The following is a 15,442-nucleotide window of genomic DNA, read 5'->3' on the forward strand; positions in this document are numbered from 1 at the left end:
TCCACTGGCAATCGCAGGGCCAGACCCACGCAACATCTTTATTACATTCCTCAGGCCCCTGAGGGCTAGTGGGTAGTGGGTTCCAGTATGAGCAGCCCCCGGAAGTGAGGGTCCCAGAGCCAAGGTCTTCTCTAGCAGTACCCAGGGGCAAAGGGGGGCGGTTGGTGGTATTCCTCAGGGAGCCAGTCCTGTGGTCCTTTTGAGCCTATTGGCTCTGGTTTGGATGCCTGTGATGAGGACAGGGCCCTCATCACCTCCTGGTGCCAACTCCTGACCCTTGTGGTGGCCTCGCTCCAGCTGATTGACCTCAAGGCTTTCCTGGGGGGATCACCTCTGTCTCTTGGAGGCTGGGGCTGTGAGGGGCCAGCGAGGGACGTGGCCTCAAAGTGGTCTGTGTACATGTTCTCTTCCCAGGCTGAGTTGCCTGCCCCAGCTCTGGAGCTGTGGGTCACCACCGAAGCCCTGGTGTCTGAGCGTGATGATGAGCTCACCGCCCCTAGGTGGGATTTCAGGTGCTGCTGGACCTTCTTGCCTGTCTGGGGGAGCATCTTGAGGTTCCTCCAGAGTTTCTGGCGGGTCTCCTCAAGAGGAGCTTTTGAGGGGCAGGAAGGAGTGGCTTCCTCCGTGGATGTCCCGACTAGCTCTGTTGCTGGCTTCCTTTCCTTGGGCCGATGGAGCAGGACTGGCTTTGCAGAGTCCTGAAACCAAGAGTAGGTGAGACCTGGGCAACCCTGCCCCTCAAAGCTCTGAGTCTTCTCCGAGAAATTTGGACCTGGGTCCCACCCAGATGCCCTTTGGCTAAGAAAGTCCCTGGAAGAACCCCCAAACCTCACCCCACGCCCCACCCTTCCGTGCTTCCTATCTCAATAAATGGCTTCACTATGTCCCCCAGCAGTCAGCATACTTTTTCCATAAAGGGTCAGAAAGCAAATATTTTCAGATTTGCAGGTCCCACAGTCTCTGTGTCATTACTCAGCTCTGCTGTCACAGGGCAAAAGCAGCCAGAGAAGAGTGTGCCTGTGTTCCAGTAACACTTTATGGACATGGAAATGTGAGTTTCATCTGATTTTTATGGATCATGAAATACTTTTTCTTCTGACTTTTAATTTAAAAAAGTTTTTTTTCTTTTCCTTTTTTCAGGGCCGCTCCTGCAGCATGTGGAAGTTCCCAGGCTAGGGGCAGAATTGGAGCTGCAGCTGCTGGCCTGTGCTACAGCCACAGCAATGCTGGATCCGAGCCACAGAACACATCTGCGACCTACACCACAGCTTGTGGCAATGCCAATCCACTGAGCGTGGCCAGGGGTGAAATCTGTATCCTCATAGATATTAGTTGGGTTGGGGGTCTTAACCCACTGAGCCACAACAGGAACTCCTTCTTTTGATTTTTTTTTCAACCATTCCAAAATGTAAAAGCCATGCTTAGCTCTCAGGCCATACAGAAACAGGCAGTGGGCTGGACGTGGCCCTTGGGCGTAGTTTGCCGAACCCTGATTTACCTGGTGGTTCAGGCCTCAAATGGGTGTCCTTTGGAGCAGATGCTGTCAATGCCCCATCCATATCCCTTGGCCCCTAGAGTTTCTGTGCCCCCAGCTCCACTCTCAAATGCCAACAGTGGGGACTCTGCCTAGTGGACTTCTTTGGTCACATGGCGGACCAGAGGTACCAGAGAATTAAAAATCTTCCAGGGATAGCACTTAGCCAATGACCGATGGAAGGTGGAAGGTCACTACCCCAGCTCCTTGCCCTGAAGGTGGGATAACTGAAGCGCATGTTCCATGCAGAGTCCACAGGGGTAACCTGCGCACTAACAAATCTCCCCTGGCTGCCCTCCCTCCTGACCCACTTTCCCATTTTCCTGGCGGCACCTTCTGGGGGTACTTCCCAAATAATGGAGGACCCAGGGCCTCAAACCCTGATAATGGCCCTCTACCTCCAAGCCATCAGCAAGCTCCACCCTCAGGGCTCCCTTTATGGTCTCTCCCACCTACCTCCTTCCTGCCCCCTCACCAAAGCCCTCAGACAGCTCCTTCTATGACTGGCAGCCACAGGGATCATTGAACACCATCAATCTGATCATGCTCAAGCTCTCTCCTGGCTCACTGGCACACCTGGGATAGATCCCAGGTCCTCATCCTGGCCCCAAGGACCTGCATGATTGATACCTACTGACCCTAGCCCCTCACCTCCCAATAATCTTCCTTTTGCTCACTCCACTGCAGCCACACACAAGCTTTTGTTGTTCTTCTGTTTTTCATACAGAGCCTCAGGACCTTTGCACTTGCTTTCCCCCCTCTGTGTGGAAAGCCCTCCTGGCATTTCTATGTGTGGCTGGTTCCTTCTCATCCTGCATGTCCCAATTCTAAGCCCCTGCTCCAGGAAGCCTTCCATGACTGTCGCCTCCACCCTCATTCAAAAACCCACGGATGTCCATCAGACCAGCCCCTGTTTCATTTCCACTATGGTCAGAACTTCTCTGCTGTGCAGGGGGGCCTGGAAGGCACTTAGGCCTTGACCTAGGGACACCTGAAGGTCCAATTGGATCTGAGAAGCTGGGATTTATTCATATAGGATTTATTCATTTTATTCATTCATTCATTCATCTACTCCAAAGATTTATTAGTTGAACAACTTTTAAGTGCCATGTCGTTTTTGAGGGACAGGAGAAGCAGAGATGAACAAGCCAGATTCCCAGACCTCCTAAAGCTCACAGTGTGATGGGAGAGGCAGGCAGGAAACAGGAAAATTCATAAATAAGCAAGGCTTTCGAAATTTGAGGAGTGCTCTGCTGCAGAGGGACTACTTTAGGTCTGGAGACTGGAGAGAGACACTTGAAGAAGAAGTGGTGGAAGAAGCCAGGCCTGGGAAATCTGGAGCCAGCGCACACAGCACATGCAAAGGCCCTGAGGTTAGTCTGATGTGTCTGAACAACAGAAGCATTGGTGGCTGAAGTTGGGCTGTGATGGGTAGGAGGGGCTGAGGTCATGGCTGGGATTTTAATCTCAGTGCCTTGGGAAGTCACTAGAAGGTTTTAAGCTTGGAGCTACTGTATCTAATCTTCATTCTAAAAAGTCTCCTCCGGCAGCTGGTGGCTACCTATGCTCCTGTATCTCCCCTTCTAGATTGGAGGTGCCAGATTTCTGTCACATACCTCCTCAGGTGTGGCCATGGGACAGGAGGGATTCTGATGTTTGCTGGGGCCATAGGTGGACCAGGTGGCCTCCTTAGTTAATGCGTTGGAGTAGAGGAAGAGATCTTCATAATCCATGTTTGCTGGATCTTTCTGCAAGGCAGAGGGGACCTGCAGTTTAGTCCAAAGGACAAGGACAGGGATGGGGCTGGGGTTGCAGATCCTAGAAGTCCCCAGGCTCAGAGGCTGCCCCACACATAAAACTTATAAGGAAGCATGCCCCTCCCACAGCAGCCATTGAGGGATAGGCCCTGCCGCTGAGCCTTATAAGGAAATACCGGAAATACGCCACACCCACAATCCCTTCTGAAGTTCTAGGTCATACCCTCTCATCCTTATTAAGAGATACACCCCTCCCACAGCAGCTACTGCAGGCTATGCCCACCCACTGAGCTCCATAAAGAGATTTGCTATTCCTATAGATCAACCAAGGTTATACCTGGCTCATGAATGCCTGTAAAAAAAATCCATCTAGGGCAGCAAATAACAAAGGCCAGGAGGGGCGCAGGCCACAGGGAAACAGGGACCACAAGAGTGATAGAATCACAAGAGGCTGAGAGGGAGCAAAAGAGAATGGGATACTTGGTCCTTGAGAGGATGGCTATGGCCCTTGGCGGGGGCGGGGGAGGGGTATCCCAACCCTCACCTGCTGGCATGGCTGCGTCAGCAGATCCTCATGTGGCCGCACTGGCTGCTGCTGATGGAAGGCAACCAAGGCATCTAGAGAGGCATAAACCCTGTCTTCCCCAGGAATCACGAAGCTCCCATCATCCAAAAGTTTCACCATGAAGTGGCGGCAGCAGTTTTGGGCTCTGTGGAGATATTGCTGAGGCTAGGCCATCCCTTTTCCCCCTCATTTCCTCCCCATCCCCCAGCCTTTGAGCTGGCGGCATCACAGCTGCGGCCTGACTGCCCAGGCTCCCTTGTGGGCTCCTCCACTTATTAGCCATGTGAGACCTGGCAGGTGACTGCACTGTGCCCCAGTTTTCCCCTTTATAACATGGGGCCCCTAAGGCTGAGCTGGGGAGATCTTATGAAGCTGGGACAAGCTACTGAAGGTAAAAGCTTAGCTCCATGCTGGCAAGAGGGAAAATGATCAATAGAAATGATAACAGTGAAAATTTGAGTCAGGCCCCAGCCTAAGGTTGTATGCCTGGCACACAGCAGGTACTCAATAAATGCTCCATTGTTAATAAATGGATGTATTTATTAATGGCCTTTGATATGCTTACTATATTTCACTTAATCCTCACATCAAGACTCTGAACTAATTTTAGCATTTCTATGTTAGGGTTGAGGACTTTAAGGGAGGCACAAAAAAGCTGAGTAACTTGTCCAAGATCACACAGCATATAAGTGGCAGAGCTGAGCCTTGGACTGTGTGATTAAGGGCCTCAGTTTTTCCCTTTGTAATAAAGCCACATGTCCCCCCACCCCAGGTGGAGCCAGAGAGTTGCCATTTAAGTAGTGGGGGGAGAAGGGAAGTTAGAGGAGAGGCAATAGCCACTCTTGGGTTCCCAGCAGCCCCTGTTCTCAGATACACAGTCTCAGTTACCACCAGGCCATAGTCTGCTGGTTAGAGCCAGACCTGCAGCTGTCCGCTGTTCAGTCAGATCTGGCCAGACCCTCACTCTGGGGGGCTCATTGAGGAGTTTTGGTATGAAGCACCGCTTGCATCCTCTAAGGAAGCTGTGGAGCCCTCCTTCTCCTTCCCTGGCACCTAGCCCAGAACTTACTTGTAAGAGAGGGTGTAGCCCACGTGGCTGTGACTGACTCTGATGAGGAAGGATCCCAGTGGTTGTGATTCCAGCAAGTTCTCGGCATCCCTGGAAGGGCAAATACAGAAGAGACATGGCTGAGGTCCTGGAACACAGCATACTGGCCAGACTTCTGGTACCCTGGTCATCCTAGTACCGGTGCCCCCTGAGCCAGAGAGGCCTGTGCTGTTCGACTTTCTAAATGAACAAACAACCTAAACTTTTTTTTTCTTGGTTGTTTCAGACCTTGGGTTATTCAAGGGCAAGGATGCTGTCTCGGAGGTGGCAGGAATCCTCTGATGAACTTAATCATCTCCACAGCCCCTGCTTGCCTTCCCAATGCCTGGAAGGCGCCCTTAAGGCACCTTTGGTTAGATCAAGGTATCACAGGTAATAAAGCAGGAACTTTTCTCAGATGCATTTGATTCCAAAACCCAGCTCTGCTGTTCATTAGCTGTGTGACCCCTGGCACACAGCAGGTACTCAATAAATGCTCCATTGTTAATAAATGGGGGTCAGTTCTTTTATGACCTTCAGCTTCCTTAAGGGGGAAGAAAACCCTTATTCCCAGGGCCCACTTGAGGACAGATGAAAAGCATGCAGTATGAGCATGGGAACCGCCAACTATAAGAACACATAAGATGCTCACTATTGTTATTACCAATATCCTGGGTTCACACAGAGTAAGGCAACCTTCTACGAGACAAGATGGGGACTTTGGCCCCTTGCTGTCCAATACAGAGGCCACTGGCCATGTACGGAGGCTGAGCACTTGAAATGTGGCTGGTAGGAATTGAGACGTGCTTTTGACATATAAGACATGCTGGATTTTGAGGACTTAGTGCTGATAACATGTTAAAATGATAATATCGTGGATATACTAGGTTAAATAAAAGATACAATTAAAATTAATTCCACTTGCTTCTTTTCACGCCTTTTAACATAGCTTAAAAGAGACTTAAAAGATTTAAAATTGCAATGTGTGGCTCACATTATATTTCCATTGGTGCACCCCAGCACTCAGAAACCAGGCCTGATTCTTCTTCTCTGTGGCTTTACAGTATTTCCTCCATTTCCTGCATGCAGAATGTGGAACTCAATGGCCTTTTTGCCATTTGTTTAGAGCCAGCCCCCAGGGTGGGGTGGGGGCAACTAGGTGGATTTAGGTCCTCAGAGCTCAGTCTGCTGTAGCCAGTGCTCTTTGGTTACATCCCTGATGGATTGAGAGCTGCGGTTTGGAGCACTGTGTTAAGAAAGATTCTGAGGCTGCATCCCCACCTTGATTCTGGGGCACTGGCGGATCCCTGGCAGTACTGGACTGGTGGCCACATGTATAGAGAAAGCCAGGGTCCAGTAACTTGCTCAAGACCACATACGAGTCCATGGAGGAGGCAGGATTCAAGCTTAGGACCCCCAGAGCTATTTTCACCTGCCTTCTTAACACACTTAGCTGAACTAAGCCCTGAATTCTGTAGTGAAAATCAGCCCAGGGTCAGGGCAGACAGGGAAAGAGGGTGAAGGGCAGGGTGGAAGGGGTGGGGTGGGGGGGTCCTTACTCTCTCGAGATGGCACCGTGGAACCAGGCTGGGACACCTCCCTGGGCCAGCTGGTCCACCTGGGTGTGTATGAACCAGTCCAGTCGTGGAGGCAGTGGTGGGGGCAGCCTTCTGTCCTCTGTCATGGCTTCTGGAGGTGGAGGGTGACCTGGGGGTGGGAGGGAGGAAAGAGTCTAGCCTGGTCCACCTCCCACCTTTGCTCTATTCATGCAGTTCATGGTGGCTCCTCCTTTGAGAAGTCCTCCAGGCTAGACAGATTGAAACTGGCTTGTGTTTCTCGAGCACCTACTATGTGCTGGCACTTTATGCTGATTCATCCATTGACACAACCCAAAAATCCGCCAAGGATTTTTTCCTTTTTCTTTTATTCTTATTATACCATTACTACAAGTGTTAGAAAGTTTTTTAAAAAAAATAAATATGTGTGTTTAAGAACTGAGTTTATTGGGCGTTCCCTTCATGGCTCAGAGGTTAACGAACCTGACTAGGATCCATGAGGATGAGGGTTTGATCCCTGGCCTCTCTCAGTGGGTTAAGGATCCAGCATTGCCATGAGCTGTGGTGTAGGTTGCAGACATGGCTAGGATCTGGTGTTGCTGTGGCTGTGGTATAGGCTGGCAGCTGTAGCTCCAATATGACCCCTAGCCAGGGAACTTCTATATGCTGCAGGTGTGGCCCTAAAAAGAAAACAAAACAAAACCCTGAGTTTATTTAAATATTAAGGAACTATCACTGTCCTAGAAGGATGTAGAGATAGCAGAATGGTAAGTGAAAGAATGAAATAGCAGATGAACTGTGGGTGCCATAAAGGGTTGCCATGGTTTCATTAAACACTACAGAGATATGGCCCCAAATAGCTGCTTCTGCCACCATTGTCATCCTGAGTCGTGGCCACTGATGGGACACCTATACTGTGTCAGGTGCATGGTTAATTTACACCCATTCTCAAAAGTTTTAAGGTCAGGTACTATTGGACTCTGTGAGCCAGTGACACAGAGCTGGAAAACAGAGAAAGAAAAACAGCAGCAATTTGCAAAACAGTATTAAGTCAGTGAAGAACCAGCCAAAGGGTTGTGCCCTGCTCATCTGTCCACACATGAACCACTTACTCTCACCCTTAATTCTGTCCCCAAACTGGAGCTCGGGCTCTGCACCTGCACTGGTCTAATTTTTCAGTATCTCAGAAAGTCTTTGTTACTGATCTGTTTCTACAGGGAGGGGGCATGACCAACCCAGTCAATATTGAATTTCTCCTGCCAGAAGACAGATGCCAAGCATGCCCTCCAGGGAAGGACCCAAAGGAATTCTGCCGTGAGTGAAATGAAATAGATCTATAAAGAAATGTTATAATAAAGCAGGATGAAAAATCAATTGAGCCCAGTCAGAGCTAGACAACCTAGGTTCAAACCTCAGCTCCCCCACTTAGCTGCTGTGTGACCTTGGGCAAGTCACTTAACCTCTTTGTGCCTGAATGTTCATCTGCAATTTGGGGCTAATGATAGTAATTACCTGAGAAGCTACAGTTGGCACAGAGCTAAGCACTGTATGTAATAATAAATATTAATGAATCTAGTAGTGACCTAGCTCATATGAGGGCATGTTTACAGGCTCGTTCTTTTTTCTACCTGGGAGAACTCCTACTTATCCATCAAGACCCCACAAAAACATCCCTCCTCTAAGCAGCTTTCCTGCCTCTTCCCCAAGACAAAGCCTGGCACACTTCTCTGTCCCCTCCCTTCCCCACCGTTCCTGCTTCTGGCCTAGCCAAGCTGGAGTGTCTGTGGCTGGCTCTGTTTCCCCCATATTGGGTCTGGGGCTAAGTTCTTTTGGATTTGTCTAGATCCCTAGCATCACCTGGCACTGGGTGGGCATAGAAGAGAGTGCAGAGTTGTTGGCTGATGAATGAAGTCATACTAAGTTTTAAACTCTTGACCCTGGCATTAGGGCCTCCCCCACCTCCTCATCCCTCACATTCCAGCCCTAAAGCCCAAAGCACATCCTTGTTCTACCCCAAACTGATCATATTCTCTCTCCTCTCCATGTCTTTGCTCAGGCTGTGCCCCTGCCAGGAAGGCCCTTTCCCTGATTCCAGCTCTATTTTCCAATGGCCACCTACCAGTGCCCCTAGAAATTTCCTCATGTTTCTCTGGACCCTGCCAGCCCTGTCCCCTTCTGGCCCAGACTAGCCCCCATACTCTGTCTTCTCCCTGGTAGAGATGAAGTTGAGGCTTTTGGGGGCCCCAGTCTCAGCCAGCCTGGGGTGGGCACAAAAGTAGGCACGTACCTGGGAGACCCCTGGGGGGCCCGAAGCCCTCACTCTGGCTGTGCCTGGTGCCTGCAGGAGCCTGGGTTTCGGTTCAGGGTCTGCACGTCAGCGGGGCGGGGCGCGGCCCCAGGCGGTTCCTGTTTCCTTGAGCAGGTGAGCCCTGGGCGGGGACTCTTCCCCCCTCCTCCCCTCAGTCTGTAGTCCCGCTGGGTGCAGGTGGAGGAACATCCTTGCTCCATCCAGACCTTGACAAGCCTGAGGATCATGTGCCAGATTCTCAGATGGAGAGGTGACCACAAGATGGGTGCAGGCCCCGCCCTCCCAGCATCTATAACCTAGGGAGAAATGAAGAGGAGGGGGAAATGATTAATGTCATCGTTTCAAAGTGGACAGCCTGGGGAGTTCCCATTTTGGCTCGGTTGGTTAGGAACCCACTAGTATTCAGGAGGGTGCGAGTTCAACCCTTGACCTCTCTCAATGGGTTAAGGATCTGGCGTTGCCACAAGCTGCGGCGTAGGTCACAAACGCTTGGATCCCATAAAAAAAAAACAAAAAAACAACAAACAAACAAACAAACAAAAAAAAACAAAAACAACTCAAAGTGGACAGCCTGTCAGAAAGGGGGGGGACTAGAATTGCCAGAACCCCCAGAGGGGGCCTAACTAATATGGGGGAAGGGGCCCCTGTGGACAGGTAGGAATCAGCTTGACAGGGGTGGGGGCAGGTGTTTGTGCAGAAAGAGTGCTCCAGGGGGTGGGAAGGGCATGAGCAAAGACCCTGAGGCAGGACTGAGCCTGGACAGGCTGAGGCCTCACTGTGTGTACAGGGCTATAGTATGACTTCCTCTATTTTAAAATACACAGGCACACACACACACACACACACACACACACACACCCATTTAAAATTATATTTTATGTTGCATTGACACCAAGATCGATGTAATCCAGGCTGGATTCATTTCATATATTCATTCTTTTACCCAATTTTTCTTCTGATTTTTTAAAAAAGACAACATTTCTCAGGTCCCCACACATAGGGTGGGCCCTGAGTGTGGGAAGCCCTGCCTAACGGATCAGCTAGCCCCAGATGCGTGTGGGCAGCCTCACCCCTCCCCAGCACCCTAGCAAAACCACTTCCTCCTCCCTTTTCAGAAACGGCCCAGATCCTTGTGGCTGAGCTGGGGGCTTCCCCTTGGGCCTATCACCATGGCCCAGCTGTCTAGAGAGCCCCCCTTGCAGGCTCAAGCTGGAGGTCCCCGTCATCCTTGCTCTGGGGCTGGGAAGGGTGGCCTTGTCCTGGAGTCTGTGGGTCAATAAGTCTCAAACAGGAGACACATGAAAACTGGCTTCTCACTCATTCACTGTGTAGACTTGGGTGAATCATTAGAACTCTCTTGGCCTCAGTTTCCTCATCTGTGAAGTGGGTATGAAGCTAGCCCTCCTTAGGCACATGAGGATGATTAGTCCAGACAATCTACAGGCAAGCAGCATGGAGCTCAATAAAGAGCAATTTTATTAGGTCTCTTCACCGTGACTTAAGGTGATACCTTTGGGCCTGGCTGGAGGAGAGGCAAGCTTGGCCTCCAGACCTCATGAGCTGGGCCACCTTGGGCAACTCACATCACCTCTCTGATCCATGCCTTCCACAGCCCAGTGGACCAGTTCCCAGTCTCGATGAGAGGACTAATGCTGTTGGGGAGGGGATCAGAAGTGCCAAGAGACCCTTGCCATGTGTGTCAGGTGTGGCCATGGGGCATCTCATCCTTTCATTTACATGGAGTTCAGTCTCCAGAAACCTGAAAGAGGGTGTTTCTGTTCACCACCTGCCTGCCCCTCTGAGGCCCCAACACAGAAGGCAATGCCCTGATTACCCTGACCTGCTTGGGGGATATGGTCTTTTACAAATTGCTGTCCTCCTCAGAGACTGTCACAACAGAGTCACACCCCACTGCTTGGTGGCCACAGTCTTGGAACCTGTGAACAGACCCATGGCCCTCAGAAGAACTTTCCAGTAGGGGACCAGCAGGGAGATGGTGGGGCTGGGACCCCAAGGCCTCTGTCCCTCTGAGGTCAGCCCTTTATCCCTCCAGTCAGGTCTGGGTGCCTCAGCTGGGGAGTGGGACATTCACTGGCCCCATGTGGGGTGGCCCTTAGGGTAGCGGCCACAATGGTATCTCAGACAAGGGGACTGTAGATGTCAGGGGTGGGGGAATCCTTAGGCTCTGGTAACTCTGGGCCTTACTCAGTTTCGTGGTTGTTTCGTTCTCCAATGCCTCCGTTCTATTCATTCATTCATTCACTCCACAAACACTGGCTGAGCCCCAACGGTGGGCACCATGCCAGCTGCTGGGGATGAAGCAAAAGACAAAACAGGAACTGTCCCTGCCCTGCTGGAGCTCACAGTCCGCAGGGGGAAGAATGCCACACAAGTCCATACACCGGAGAGGCTGGAGGAAGAGGAAACAACAGTAGGGTCAAAGGTCCTGGGGTAGGAACACACTTGGCATGCTTGAGAAGCAGACAACACGCAAGATGTCCAGAAGGTGAAGACAACCCGAACATCCATCAGTGGATGAACACACAAAAGATGTGAGCCAGCCACACAATGGAATACTCTTCAGCCATGGAAAGAGATGAAGCTCCAATATGCTGCCGACATGATGGATCTCAAAATCTTTATGCTGAGTGAAAGAAGCCAGAATGCAAAACACCAGAGTATGATTCTATTTATGTGAAATGTCCCGAACATAAGCAAATCCATAGAGACAGAAAGTAGATTAGTGGTTGCAGCGGGTGGGGTAGGGGGAAGAGGGAGCAATGGCGAATGGGTACTGGATGATAAAGACGTTCTAAAATTGACTGTGGTGACAGCTGCACAACGCTGTGAATGTATTAAAAACTACCAAACTGCACACTTTGGTTTGTGAATTGTATGGTGTGTGAACGGCATCTCATTAAAGCTGTTATTAGAAAGAGCTATGGTGTCATCTGTCTCAAGACAAGGGGATGGTAGCCGAGGAGCCCCTTGCCCACCAAAGTCCTTAGAAATAAGAAAAAGTTACGACTCTGAGCAAGAGGCTGGGTACAAGGTGGGACCAAGGAGTTTAAGGACTCCCCCTGACCTGGATGTGGGTGACTGGCAGAAGTTTGGGGCATTATGGGGGCAAATACAGCTCAAAGCTGTAAGCTATCTGGATGACCTGTTCCCCATTACAGTCAAGTAGTAAAAAGAAAGGTGGGTTTTTCTCTTTCAGCACAAGAATGATGCTGATGGAGGCTACAAGGCCTTGGATGCACCACCTCACCAGTTCTTCATAGCTACCCTGAGGTAGGAACTACCATTGCACCCATTTAACAAGACACTGATGAGGGAACTGAGGCTCAGTCCAAGGTTGTGCTGGAGGGTCTGAAGTAGGATCTGGGGGAGAATCTTGGTGGCATGATGGGCACCAAGTTTGACCCAGTGGGTTCAGCCGAGGGTGTGATGTACAAAGTGAATGCTGAGGACAGACACCTTGTTTTCCTGTGCTGTGTGTGTGCATTGGGGGAGGGGGTGAGGTTGGGACACCTGCTTTCCCAAGTCAGCCTTGTGATGATGGTGTCACTTCCTCAGAGCTTGGGGTGACTGTCACCTCTACTTTAACCTTGGCCAGACCTGAGGCCCCCTGCTGGCCTGGGCTATGTTTTAAACAGCAGGCATCTTGTGTGAATTTGCTGCCCAACATCTGGCCACATGTGTGTACCTACATGGAAAATGTGGACCGAAAAATCTGTTAACTTTAAAATGAACTTTAATCTGTCTGTTTTCCTTAAGTGCATTTATCAATGTAAACAGAGCATGTTAAGAGATTCCAAGGGGAGAGCAGACTATTGCTGGTATGTTGGTTTTAATTCAAAAAAAGAAAAAAAAAAACAAACTACAATGCCAATGGCTTGGATTGACAGCAGCTCGTGGGGGGGGGGGCAGGAAAAAAAAAAAAAAAAGAAAAAGGAAGAAAGGCTCCTTGGTGACATCCCTCTGACCTGGTTACCTGATTCTGACTGCAGTCTCTACGGGAAAGCAGAGTGGTCAAAACAGAACTGGACGACGGCAATCAAAAACCCATCCAGACTGCTCTGCAGTCAGGCCCCGGGACGCCAGCTGGGTTCTCGGCCACATCCAGGCGGGGTGTGTGTGTGTGTGTGTGTGTACGTGTATGTATGTTTGTGCCCTATCACCTAGGTCTGCTACTGGAAGTCAAAAGACGGAATCATCTCCTTACACTATGGATCTGGAAAAATAAAAATCTCTAAAAAGAATGTCCGATTTGGAGATGGTGGAGGATGAAGTGAGTGCCCCACTCAGGGCTGGGCCATGTGTGATTTTGCATTTTGGGGGTCACCTGTGGCATACATGGTGACCCTTCAGTGCTCAGGTGGGGACCTCAGAGAGACCTGCTGGCTGTGCCCAAGGCCCAGCTGGACCATGGGACCAAACCTGGCTGTAAACAGGAAAGGCCACTCCATGCTTCTTTCCTCAGGATTTCCTTAATTTGTGCTTCCCTTTGGTTTGACAGTTAAAATGAGATGGGGGTAGAGGGGGACAGTGGGATGTATAACAGTTTCTGTCACTTGTCCAAAAACTGAGAGAAGAGGTGAAAGTGGGCGTCAGACGTGTTGGGCAGATGCTTCCCGGGCCTGATGTGAGTCGCCTCGCTCAGGGTGCAGAGCCTGGCGCTCTTGGAGCTGTCGTTGGCTTTTGGGGGCCTCACTTCTGCCGCGGAGGACATGGACGGGCTTCCTGCTGGGGCTCTAGCTGTGTCGAGGCTCAGAGGCAGAGGCCTGCCACGCTGGCTGCTACTGGTGGCCACGCCTCAACTCCATCTCTCTCTCTAGTTACACGATGCGTGGACCCATTCAGTGGACATCGCAGGAGAAATAGCAGATTCTTAACTCGCTCCATCTCCAGAGTTGACAAAGATCAGTTACTAAAATAAACAATTTCTCGATTGTGTTCTGGTGGCCGTGGGCCCGGTGACCGTGGGCCTGGTGGCCGCGGCACGGCGGGGGTTTGGTGGTGGTGGGAGGGCCCCGGCTGAGTGAGGGGCTCACTCAGGACAGGCACAGTCAGCTCAGCTGAGCGAGGCTCAGAGTAAGGCGGCATTCCTCACAGAAGAACACATCGGAAAAAGCTGCTCCTCTTCTGCTGGTCCGGTGTGATTTTGACTCCCTGGTTGCTCCCCTGGGGGCTGTTGCCTTCCTGAAATCACAAAAGGTGTTCTGAGGTTATGGCTGAGCAACATGAGCACTGCGTCTTTTAACCAATCCGCCAGTCAACTAATGAACTAACCAACCATCTATCCACCAGCTTATGTATCCATCTGTTACCTTGCAATGAACCACCCACTTTTCTCTCTCCTTCCTTCCTTCTATCCATCCATCGCCTTCCATTCAACCAACCAACCCTCTCCCAACCATCATCTATCCATCCCCTTCCAATGAACCACCCCCTTCCATCATCCATCCATCCGTCCCTTCCAACTGACAATTCATCTTTCACAAACCCACAGATTTGCTTTTCATCTACTACCCACCCATCACTCCTTCCCTTCATTCCTTCCATTCACTTACTCACCCCTTTCCATTCTCCCTTTCAACATCTTTCCAACCACTGATTGACCCATTCTCACTCTCCTCCTCTTTCCCTATTTCCCTCCTTCTATTCACCCACCCCCTCCCTCCTTTCCATCCATCTACCCTTGGTGCTGAGCACTGAATAGTGAGGCAGCTGAGGGGCAGCAGAAAGGCTCTATCTCTTGGGATTCGAAAAGGCTGAGTCCAAGGTCCCAATGCTACTCACACCAGCTGGTCTCCCTGTCCCTGTGTCGAAGCTCTGGCTCCCACCTCTCCCCTCAGTTCACCTTCCACCTTGCTGCAGGTAAGATAAGCCCTAAACTCAAGCCCTGGTGAAAACCCATCAGTGCTGTCATCTGGCATTTGAAGCCTCTGATCTGGCCTCTGCTGACCCTGGGAACTGAAATCTCCCGTCACCATGTTTGGAAAGATTCGGCCCTTTCTTTGACTAATTCCTTTTCATCTTTCAACTCTTGGGTAAAACCCGAATTTATTCAACAGTAACTACTGAATGCCTATAAGGTGCCAGGTGCTGCTTGGGCACTTGGCATGCAGAGGAGGACAAGCTCCCTTGCCTTGGGGTGCAAATACAGTATAGGGGGACAGAGATTACACGGGGAAACAAATAAGCTGTGATTCCCCATGTGATGAGTAGTGACACGGAAGAGGCAGGACAAGTGGTGGAGGGGTGTTTTGATGGTGATCTCTGAATAGAGACCTTGTGAAGTGAGGGAGTGAGGCTGGGGATGGTCCAGGGGCTGTAGTCAGCAGAATAACTGCCCTCAAAGATGTCCGCCTCCAGCCCTAGAACCTGATGTGGCAGGAGGGACTTTGTAGATGTGCTTAAGGTGAGAGGGGGAGAGCATCGCAGATCACACAGGTGGGCTGAGGAAGAGAGGTGAGGATGGTAGCAGGGTCAGAGAGACATTGAGTGGCTGTCTTGGAAGATGGTGGTCAGAAGGGGAGGGAGGCAGTGGCCTCTAGAAGCTGGACAAGGCAAGGAAATGGGTCCTGCCCTGGGGCGCCAGCCAACAACTCAGCTCTCCTAACACCTTGATC

General features: G+C 50.8%; 2 protein-coding genes across 3 annotated transcripts in view; both read right to left on the reverse strand.

Moving 5' to 3' along the window:
- On the reverse strand, positions 1-12,754 carry HSH2D (hematopoietic SH2 domain containing). 2 transcript variants are annotated; one of them, XM_021077864.1, is made up of 7 exons: positions 11,013-12,754; positions 8,787-9,103; positions 6,503-6,650; positions 4,926-5,015; positions 3,836-4,001; positions 3,151-3,282; positions 1-698 (listed from the first exon to the last, which is right to left on the reverse strand). In XM_021077864.1, exons 3-7 carry the CDS (start codon positions 6,625-6,627, stop codon positions 132-134), a joined length of 1,080 nt encoding a protein of 359 aa, XP_020933523.1. In that variant the 5' UTR covers positions 6,628-6,650; positions 8,787-9,103; positions 11,013-12,754; the 3' UTR covers positions 1-131. The 2 variants fall into 2 exon arrangements, with proteins under 2 accessions (XP_020933523.1, NP_001230755.1); NM_001243826.1 differs by lacking the exon at positions 11,013-12,754 and having other exon boundaries at positions 8,787-8,852.
- The window catches only part of RAB8A (RAB8A, member RAS oncogene family), a 19,672-nt gene continuing 16,868 nt past the window's right edge, over positions 12,639-15,442 (reverse strand). Inside the window, 1 exon segment of the mRNA NM_001243802.1 lies at positions 12,639-14,009. Coding sequence (NP_001230731.1) covers positions 13,917-14,009 — 93 coding nt within the window. The 3' untranslated portion in view covers positions 12,639-13,916.

This window comes from Sus scrofa, chromosome 2 (genome assembly GCF_000003025.6).
Source record: "Sus scrofa isolate TJ Tabasco breed Duroc chromosome 2, Sscrofa11.1, whole genome shotgun sequence".
NCBI classification, from domain to species: domain Eukaryota; kingdom Metazoa; phylum Chordata; class Mammalia; order Artiodactyla; family Suidae; genus Sus; species Sus scrofa.

Excerpts from the sequence above, each read along its gene's own strand:
- HSH2D (XM_021077864.1), bottom strand. The coding sequence starts at position 6,627 with ATGACAGAGGACAGAAGGCTGCCCCCACCACTGCCTCCACGACTGGAC. Across the intron at positions 4,002-4,925 it reads GGCTACACCCTCTCTTACAA|AGCCCAAAACTGCTGCCGCC; the intron begins GTAAGTTCTGGG and ends ATATCTCCACAG. Across the intron at positions 3,283-3,835 it reads TGACGCAGCCATGCCAGCAG|AAAGATCCAGCAAACATGGA; the intron begins GTGAGGGTTGGG and ends TCTGCCTTGCAG.